We start from the raw sequence: 10,635 nt of genomic DNA on the forward strand, positions 1-10,635 counted from the left end.
GTTCACACCTGCAGCGACAGGCTGACACAACGAGCCGTTATTTACTGATGACTGCTGGCATCGATCAGACAGAGCAAGGGCAAACTCATAAATACTCTGCTTATATTACCCTGTCCAATAAGAACTCACTTCAGGCTTTTCAGGCTTTTGTTCAGACTTTTTGGACTGGGGGGGGGGGGGGGGGGGCAACTGGGGCACTGGTTTGTGCAGGGGTGGTTTGAAGATTGTGTGCATACACATGAATGAAAAGCATTAATTATAACCCCGTCTGTCTGCACTAACACGACTTTTAGGTAACAAAGTAATGGCAACATAAACACCTTCTAAGCTTCATTCTGCAAGGATAAAAAAAAAATGTGTGCGTCCAAAAACTAAATTTAAAGTATTCTGCTCACTGAAAATTATGAGCTGCATGTTGCAACGCAGCCTGAATGGTGGATAAGTCCCACCTCTTGCGAGGCAAAGAGCCAATACTAGTTAAAGATTTCAGAGTAACACCTGGGGTGGCCAGTAAGATTTCGAAGGGGGCCCATGTCACCCACTGGACACGCCCCGACTCAATTAAAAGTTAAAGTTAGTAAAATAAAAAGTATTTATGCAACCACGCTCTAAACTTGGTCCCACAATCTAAAACTTCAAATCATCAACTGCTTGGTTTATTATTTTAAGTGGAATAAAAAAAACATGTCCAATCAAAGAAGACATGAAGAGTTCCAGCAGGATGCCAAAAACTGCAATTCCTCAAATGTCCACTTGAGGCTGTGTGCCAAAGAGAGTCAAACGTACGAGCATTTATGGCGTCCCATAAAGAGGCCAAAGCAGCATTCATGCTTCTTGTAAAGAGACATCAGAGGAGACATTCGATTTAGACAGTGTGATGGAAGCTTACCTGCAAATTTTTTATGTTGCTGTTTCTTCAAAGAAGGTATGGATATTGTTGTGGTTGTTATCAGAATGTTGATAACCCCCCCCCCCCCCCCCACCCCCCCCCCCACCACCACCACCGAGGAGGAAGAAGTCCCTCAGGGTTTCACAGTTCTTCACAAACACTCCCCGCCGCTCTCTACGCAGCTGTGTCTGTTTTCCAAACTCTAATTTATGTATCTTGGAACATTGTTGTTGTTGTGTCGGCCCCCAGGGTCACTGCAGACAATGTCAGGGAATACTAATAACATGCAAATCCTTTTTAATTAAACATCGCCCGTCTTTCCCTCAAGCTATACGTTGATTGCAACGCCTGTGTCGTCCTTAAGTTGGCCGAAGAGCAGCAGAGAGGTTCAGTGGAGCCTCAGTGAGGCGGACAGACGACCACTCACTCTGAATCCAAACACCATCTCCATGACTTTGTGATGAGTGCTGAAAACAAAAGGTTTTTCTTGCTGCTGTGTTTACTGCTCAGATCATGGTCTCAAGTCAGTTTCAACGATAAATGCGCTAAATGTTCCACAAACGTCAGAAAGTATACTTTTATTTTGTTTTATTAATGAACATGAAATCAGAAACTCCTCTTGACGGGCAAAACTTAAAACCAGATCCTGACCTAACCCTGATTTTTAAAGACTGGTTTCAGAGTAAACCGACCCAACAAAAACATTAAATGTACCCGAGACTAGCCGTGTAATCGAGCCTAGTGACAGACAACTGAAGACTGAACTGTACAGAGACTGGGATCGGTTAAACCTTAACATTGGGGATCACGTTGGTGGAAGGCCTGCACAAAACCCCCAAAGTCTTTTTGTAAAGTGTCTTGAGATAACACTTGTTGAGGCTATACAAATAAAAATTGATTGATCGATTGATTGATCTCAAACTAACTTAATATATCGTCAAACTCCCTCTGGGTTCGTTTGTTTTCCATTCTGTGTTAACACCGACGATGCGGCACCTCCTTCAGCTTGTTTACCCTTTAGAGGCTCAAACATGTTTCATTCACGTGAACCCCTCCCTCTCTAAATGTTAGCTCGGCCACCATGTGGGGAGGAGACATGGCCAAGCCTACTCAGGGACGCTGTCTGTAGAGGCATAATGGCAAAGTTTGTTGCAAGAGTACAACTCGAGGAGAACCAACAGACTTTCAGAACTGGTTAAAAGACTTAGTTTGAATACTTCAAAGAAATAAGAACCGAATCATCTTCAGTCTGGCTCACACTGTGCGATTTTTCCCCGATTGTATAAAAGTCGGGTGGCATGTCAGCTCAGACTGTAGGTCTGAATCGTTTACGACGCCCGACCAGACCTTGAGATTGACGTGCTCACACTGTACGAGTGAAATCGGGACAGAGCGTTGACAGTTGTTAATAAAGTTTCATTTGAAAACTCCAAAGGACGACGGTCGGTGAAAGAGAAGGAAGTGGAAGTTGTTGTAGGATACAGGCAAGTAGATACAATTGTAGATATATGGAGACACGTTTCAGAAAAGTGCTGCACTGATGATCTGTACCGAGAAAAGTAAAAATAACAAAAAAAAACGCTGTGTTGCGTCCTGCCGCTGGTCGCCATGACTACAGTCCTCCCTTGTCTCTCGTGATTATATTGTAGTCACACACAACTTCTGCTGGACCCTTTCATGTCGTAAACGTCAAGATTTTAAATTCTAAATATTAAATATGTTTGAAATAAATCAGGGCGTCCCCGACGATCGGCGGGCAGATCAGGGACATTAAGATTGGATCTTTGTACCGCTCACACTACGAGATAATCTGAGCAGATAATCGGGTCCGAGCAGCCTCGAGTCGGAAGCCACCCTGCGATTGTCAGGAAGGAAGAATCGGAGCTCAAATCGGCCCGATTATCCTGCAGTGTGAGCCAGGCTTTAGGGGTGCATGTTTGGCTGGAGGACAGTCGTAAAAACTGCTGTACTCGGTTTGAACACTGGGGGAAAGGGAAGACACACTCTGCAAAATGCGTCCTTGATTAGGAATTTACGAAAGCAAAGCATATTGTTCACCCTTAAACCTCCAGCCTGTCCCTTTATTACATGTGTGGTGGCTGTTTCTTATATGACTGCAAGAGACAAATAAAGCTGATTGAATGGGGGATTAACATCCACCTTGTGGGTTGTTGAAGACGTGGTGTCACAGCACACTTAAAGAGCCTCTTAATCCTGAAATGAATTAGAGCTGAGCGTCCAGAGGAGAGCTGGGACTGTGTTCGCAGGCTCTCGGTAATAACAAGCTGCCTCAGCAAATGTTCAGTGTGAAAATAAAGGTTAAACGAGCAGCCGGAGAAGAGGCATTCATCCCGTGCTGACTCAGACGATCTGTGTTACTGCTGACCTTGGTGGCTGTAGGGGGAAAGGCCACTGCGCAGACCACACCTGGGGGAGACAAGATTAAGATGCCAATACTCCCAGTCAGTGTAAACCAGCAGCCTTTCACCCGGGGGGCATGAACCTGTGAACGAAATTAACCCCTCCTTTTTTATTTGTATATATTAATTAAGGAATCGATGTCTTGTTAAAGCTGCGGACACAGTGACAGCTTCCAGATGAATAACGGGGCCGTGAATTGATTACGGCGGCCGACAAGGGCAACAGACCTGCAACAGCCGAGAGGACGTACATTAAGAAACATATGCAGCAAATTGAGAAACGATATTAATTCAAGAGGAAGTAAATATACTGTTAATATGGGAAAGCGGACTAGTTTGATGGAAGAAGGACAGAAATGTTTAAACTACAGCAACTAGTTCGGCCTGGACTTGAACACCGGGCTTGCAGTTCTGTTAGCTGGGGGCTAATTTAGCAGAGCTATTAGTCCTTCAGGCATCCTTTCTCAAAGCTGTGCTCAGCTGTCTCCTCCCCAGGTTTAGAGTCAAGGCCGAGCTCGTTATAAATGTTGTGGTTGCATTGATTTTAACATCACTGTGTGTGCTGTCTGTCCTTTCACACATACAAAAAAGAAATCCTGACAATTTCACATGATATTTCTGGGTGAGCTGCATGTTGGAATGCACATTGTACAAAACCAGTTTATGAAAATGCAAAGTGCTAGCCAAAGATACTCAAAGTAGATCAACTTACAAAAGCTACCAAATGGTCAGAATCTAAGATTATCTTTTGCATTTCGTCGTGACCTTTTTGGCCTTGGCTGCAAGCCATCAAGTGAGTGCTGGATACTGGTGAAGCCAACAGAGCCACATTGTCTGCAAAGAACAGAAACGTAACTACGAAGTCCACAAAAACAGGAACTTGCTCAGCATCCACTGGAAAGCCTATGCTACTGACTAGAAGGCACCAAGTAATGGATTAGAAGAAAGAGTGATCTAGATTTTGTCCTGGTTGTGGAACAGATTTTCATCCTTGTATGGTTACCGTAGGGCTCGTAGGAGTTTTCCTTCCAGTACCTTTAGGTTTTGTAGACTTGGAGAAGGCTAACAGCTGTGTCCCTTGGAGTGTTGTGTGTTCTGATTGTGGTGGTAGGGCATCAGGCGGTGGTTGGGACGACACAGTCAGATGGTGGTGGCTGGACGTCAGGCGGTGGTTGGAACAACACAGTCCGATGGTGGTGGCTGGACGTCAGGCGGTGGTTGGAACAACACAGTCCGATGGTGGTGACTGGGCGTCAGGCGGTGGTTGGGACGACACAGTCAGATGGTGGTGGCTGGACGTCAGGCGGTGGTTGGAACAACACAGTCCGATGGTGGTGGCTGGACGTCAGGCGGTGGTTGGAACAACACAGTCCGATGGTGGTGGCTGGACGTCAGGCGGTGGTTGTCCTATGGTGGTGGCTGGGCGTCAGGAGGTGGTTGTGACGACACAGTCTGTTGGTGGAGGCTGGGCGTCAGGAGGTGGTTGTGACGACACTGTCTGTTGGTGGAGGCTGGGCGTCAGGAGGTGGTTGTGACGACACTGTCTGTTGGTGGAGGCTGGGCGTCAGGAGGTGGTTGTGACGACACTGTCTGTTGGTGGAGGCTGGGCGTCAGGAGGTGGTTGTGACGACACAGTCTGTTGGTGGAGGCTGGGCGTCAGGCGGTGGTTGTGACGACACTGTCTGTTGGTGGAGGCTGGGCGTCAGGAGGTGGTTGTGACGACACTGTCTGTTGGTGGAGGCTGGGCATCAGGAGGTGGTTGTGACGACACTGTCTGTCGGTGGAGGCTGGGCATCAGGAGGTGGTTGTGACGACACAGTCTGTTGGTGGAGGCTGGGCGTCAGGCGGTGGTTGTTGGGACGACACAGTCTGTTGGTGGAGGCTGGGCCTCAGGCGGTGGTTGTTGGGACGACACAGTCTGATGGTGGAGGCTGGGCATCAGGTGGTGGTTGTGACCACACAGTCTGATGGTGGTGGCTGGGCGTCAGGCGGTGGTTGTGACGACACTGTCTGTTGGTGGAGGCTGGGCGTCAGGCGGTGGTCGAGGGGATGCCACACAATGGCTTACTTTTGCAATTAAATGAAGTTTGAGGAGTTCCTCGTACACAGGGAACTGAAACTGAACTTAACCATTATCAGACGTGAAAAAAGGGTTCTGGATTGAGGTTACTTATTGATATAATAGTCATTTGGCATAAACAACAGTGCAGAAGACAGCGATGTGACAACCCATTAAAGAGATGCAACAACAATCATTGAGTTTAAAATAATTGAATCCTATTGCTTTATGATATACAATGCATATGGTCAGACACAGCTCAATTACATTTAAATACAAATACAGGATCAGAGTGGATTTAGAACAGGACACTTCACACATGTTTTGAGGAGCTCTGAGACTTAAACTGGTAGAAGAAGAGGAGAATATGTGACCTTTAAGTTATTCTTGGGCCTTTTTGAATTCATGGATACAGTAGCTAAAGAGACACAAAACATCAGGGAGAAGAAAGTGGGAGCAATCACAGCAAAGGGCGTAGGTTGGATTCCAACCCACGGCCGCTATGACAAGGACTATAGCCTCTGTACATGGGGTGCCACTAGGCTATCTTGCTCCCAAATACCAATATTTTGAGGGATTTCCTTAGGCATTTTGACTGTCACCATCTTGTTTTTTTAAGCCAGATGTGGTCATACATGCATGAAGAAGGTTAAAACAGATTGCGTAAACTCTGTCCTGTAGGAGGTTGTACTGGTAGCGACAGGTAACCACAAGAAGATAGTGAAGAACACATAGACACAAATATATATATTAAATTCTATTAGAGTAGAACAATCCAAGGCCCACTTTTTTTTATTGTTTTGTCTTTCAGTTGTATTTATTCTTTTTGATAAGTTAATATGCTCTGTTGTTCTTTTGCTCTTTTTCTATTTTATTCTTTTATTTTCATTTTTTCTTTCCTTTTTGCTCACTCTTCTCTTCTGTTGTAGAATGAGCTAACAGAAATATTTATCCATGCCCGTATAGATGATGCACTTATATGTAGATCTATGCTCATTCTGACAGTTTATGTTATTTTTCTTCAGAACTATCATATAAAAATTATTTAAAAAAAGAAAGACTTTGTTTAGGTGTCTGACATCCTAAACACCACCCATCAAATAAGTTATGTAATTATCTGTTAAAGCGTCCAGTAGTTGTAGCCTTGGATATTCAATCTGATTCCTCCATTTAGACTGAAATGACCTGAAGGGAGCACAAAAGGAGAGGTCTGTTCTTCAGGGTATAAACTAGGCTCAGGTGCACAGTGGAATCAGGACAGTGATGAAAATAGTCAGATGATTAAATCATTCGCTTGCAGTTCTCACCTGCAAATGACCAGATTGGGGATGCGATCAGTGGGTGGGGGAAGCTTTCACACACATCAACCTGAGCAACATCTACACCCTGCTGGCTTTAGTATTGACAAGTGCATCCATTACTGATTGTGTTCTTGGCAAATGAAAGTCATTCATGAAAAGCAAAGACAGCACCTGGTATTGATGGTCACAATCAGACTCTGGAAAGCCAGAAGAAAAAGGGGGCAACCAGCGGGACATCCCGGCGGACAGACATTGGCTCCTGAAATGGTCTGAATTAAACATGAAATCATTGTTTTCCTGCACCTCTCTAAACATTGAGGATTGATTCAAACGTTTTAATCTAACTCGATGGCCAAAGCTTTAGTAAGTTTTTCCACTTTTTATATAGATAAAACAGATGAAGAATATGATTCTTAGGATCGGGATAATGCAATTATAATGTATGGTGACATTATATATTTAATAATGAGCTAAAACGCGGTATTGTTTTGAATGACTTAATCAGCAAATTATTGAAATAGAAAAAGTTGATGAACGAATTTTGGGATTCTATTTGGATTTAAAGGAGTTCTGAATAGACACGACTCACGACCTAATCTCTCGACACCAGCTGTGAACCAACGCTCTTACTGTGAGGCGGTTCGGATGAACTCCGCCAGCTGGTCCGCGAGAGGTTGTGAAACGTGGCTGCTAATATCAGCTACACTAGCTAGTATAGTCTATGTTTTTTACACCGTCAAAATATAGCAAACTACTTACAGCATTCAGGTGACTTTTCTTGCTTGTTGTGCCACCATGGTAGGCCAGTTTCAAATTGCATATTTGGCACACTGCCTTTGTCTTGTCTTCACTTAATTCAAAGTGTTCCCACACAGCTGAAGTCTTCGTTATTTTGTCTTCCATTTAACGGCCAAGGTGAACTGAAGTGTGACGTTCACTGAACGCTGTGAGGATAGGAATATCAGTTACCCCAAAAAAATAAAAATAAAATAATAATAATATTCAAATCCCAAAATTAATAATCGATTGCATACCTGACGAACGAATATTCAAATAGCCGAATATTGGGAATATCTGTCTCTTTAGGAAATGTTTGAGTCTTTCTTGAGTCGGTTAAGTCTCGTACTCTCTCTGGGATCTGATTTAAGAGTGAGCAGCTTCCTGTCTCTACTAACATAACATAACATAACGTAGGAGCCCATTTGAAGGATCATTCTCATATTTCTTTCATTGTTTTTAGTTTTAAAATTTGCCAAGCTCTTGTTTAGTCATGAAACACCTTCAGGAAAAGTAATGACTAAAAACAACAGGAGTCAATTAACACCCAATCATCCGTTTATTGACTGATTTCAGATTGATTTTCATGCCATATTTTCCTGTGATAATCACCAACATGTCAACATTCAGTTTCCCTGTCATTATATAACACAGGATGGTACGATTGAACTGCAGCGCCTCCATCGTACACTCACAGAAACACAACTAAGAGACATGGAAATACTTTAACACACAGGCAGAAGAGTTTATAAGAGTATAAGTGAAGGAAAAAGGTTGAAAACATTTTGACTATAAGAGCAAAAATAGATTAAAAATAAACTGTTCAACATTTAAAGTTATAATATGTAGAATTTTTATTTTTATCAAAATTAATTACAAATTTAATAAACATGTTATATATTTTTTTTGTTGAGTACTTACATTACCTCAAATATTTTCAACAATTATAAAAGCCAGAGAAATGAGGCCCCCTGTCCGCCTAGCGTCTTTTTTTTAAATGGTTTATAGTTTTTCTGAATTCTATATACTTTATTAATCCCATGAGAGAAATTCTAGTTTACACTCCATTATTTAGAGACATGCTTCTTATACACATAGGCCCAAATCACACACAGAGTTTAAACACTGAATTAAAACCCCCGTCCCTGAAATGACTTCTGTCTATTTCAGTTTACACAACTCAGCACTGGATTCATTAAATAAGGCATAATCCATCCCGAGTCCAGCATGTAGAGGCTGAGTGAATGTGGTCTGGACTCTGTGGAGGAGAGTCATGGTTTCAGAGATGCTGTAGAAGGACAGAATACCTGCTCTGTGATCCAGGTACACTCCTACTCTGGAGGACTGAGGACCTGAGACAGGAGTGCTGACATTGTTGTACCAAAAGTTATATCTGTTGTTGTTACAATCTAACGCCCAAGATTTGTCATTACATCCAAATGTACGCTCATTCGAACTCCCTGTTCTGCTGATATTCTTGTATGAGACTGCTACATCAACTCCAAATCCTCTCCACTCCACCTCCCAGTAACAACGTCCACTCAGACTCTTTTTACTCAGGACCTGACGACATTCAGTGAATCTGTCTGGGTGACTAGAATAAGGATTGGTCTGATCCGTTAATCTTACTTTTCTGTTCCCATCAGATAATAACAGCTCTGTGTTTACTGTGTTTGGATCCAGTGTGATGTCACATGAATATTTTAAGAACTCAGCTCTGGTCATGTTCTCTGGTTCTGGCAGTAAAACATCCACTTCAGTCACTGTCTGTGAGATGTTTGTCCATTTCTCTCTCAGGACGTCCTGTAGTTTATCTCTGACTTCTGACACAGCCGCTGTCACGTCCTCAAAGAACCTCAGAGGACGGATCTTGATGCTGGATGAGTGTGTAGATTCACTGAGTGGTGACAGTGAGGGGTAGTCGTGTAGAAACTGGTTGTGGTCCTGTGTGTGTGACAGCTTCTTCATCTCAGCGTCTCTCCTCTTCAGCTCAGTGATCTCCTGCTCCAGCTTCTCCTGAAGCTCTCTGACTCGACTCACTTCAGTTTGCTGCTGGGATCTGACCTGCTGCTTCACATCAGAGCGTCTTTTCTCCATGAGACGGATCAGCTCAGTGAACATCTTCTCACTGTTCCCCACTGTTTTATCAGCGGAGCCATTGATAGCCTCCACCTCCTGTTGGAGCAGCTTCACATCTTTCTCTCTGTCCTGGATTCTCTGCTGGATGTTTTGTCGACTCACCTCCAGCTCTCTCTGCCTCTCGGTCCTTTCTGCTGCAGCTGAGACTGTGTCATGACCTTTGTGTTCGTCCACAGAGCAGAGATAACAGATAGACTGCTGATCAGTGCGACAGAACATCTTCATTACCTCATCATGACGAGAGCAGACGTTCTCCTGGAGCTTCTTGGAGGGCTCCACCAGCTTGTGTTTTGTATAGGCAGGTGAATCATAATGAGGCTGGAGGTGTTTCTCACAAAATGAGATCAAACAGAAGAGACAGGACTTACAGGCTTTCAGTTTTCTCCCGGTGCAGACATCACAGGCCACATCTTCAGATCCAGCATAGCAGTGATCAGCAGGAGCAGCTTGGAGTCCAGTCTTCTTCAGCTCCTCCACTAAATCTGCCAACATGGTGTTTTTCCTCAGGTCAGGCCTCGCTGTGAAGGTCTGTCTACACTGAGGGCAGCTGTAGACTGTCTTCTCATCCTCTGTATCCCAGTGGCTTTTAATACACTTCATGCAGTAACTGTGTCCACAGGTAAGAGTCCCCGGATCCTTCAGGAGATCCAGACAGATCAAACAAGAAATAGTTTCCTGGCTCAGCTGAACTCCTTTCTGCGCCATTTCTCCTCTCGGTAACAACGACTGTCTGAGATTCACTTCCTCATAACTGAAAACAAGTTTCACCTCTTATCTACAAAGTATGTGACTGTGCATGTGACTGTGCAGCTCTTGTTGGTTACACCCATCCTCAATCTGTAGATCTAAAGGGGAGGGAACCAGGAGGTATGAGGACCGAGTGCAGCAGGCTGTGTTTGAGAGCAGGAAGAAGAGGGAGGGCTGATCGAACTACGAATTATTCCAGGAAGAGGAGCAAAGCTGATAGATTCAAAGAAGCTCACTTCTTTTCAGAGAAGCCTCGGTTAAAAGCTGCACATTTGAAAACATAAAGTTTTAAGGAATAAATAC

The 10,635-nt window shown here is 43.9% G+C and overlaps 1 protein-coding gene across 1 annotated transcript; it reads right to left on the bottom strand.

The window, feature by feature from the left end:
- Nucleotides 1-8,000: 8,000 nt before the first annotated feature.
- LOC110001736 (tripartite motif-containing protein 16-like) lies at nucleotides 8,001-10,294 on the bottom strand. The gene has a single exon (XM_020657242.3). It carries the CDS (start codon nucleotides 10,288-10,290, stop codon nucleotides 8,608-8,610), a length of 1,683 nt encoding a protein of 560 aa, XP_020512898.2. The 5' UTR covers nucleotides 10,291-10,294; the 3' UTR covers nucleotides 8,001-8,607.
- Nucleotides 10,295-10,635: the final 341 nt, after the last annotated feature.

This window comes from Labrus bergylta, chromosome 15 (genome assembly GCF_963930695.1).
Source record: "Labrus bergylta chromosome 15, fLabBer1.1, whole genome shotgun sequence".
Taxonomy (NCBI): domain Eukaryota; kingdom Metazoa; phylum Chordata; class Actinopteri; order Labriformes; family Labridae; genus Labrus; species Labrus bergylta.

Bases quoted from the DNA above. Each gene is read 5' to 3' on its own strand.
- LOC110001736 (XM_020657242.3), bottom strand. From the start codon at position 10,290: ATGGCGCAGAAAGGAGTTCAGCTGAGCCAGGAAACTATTTCTTGTTTG.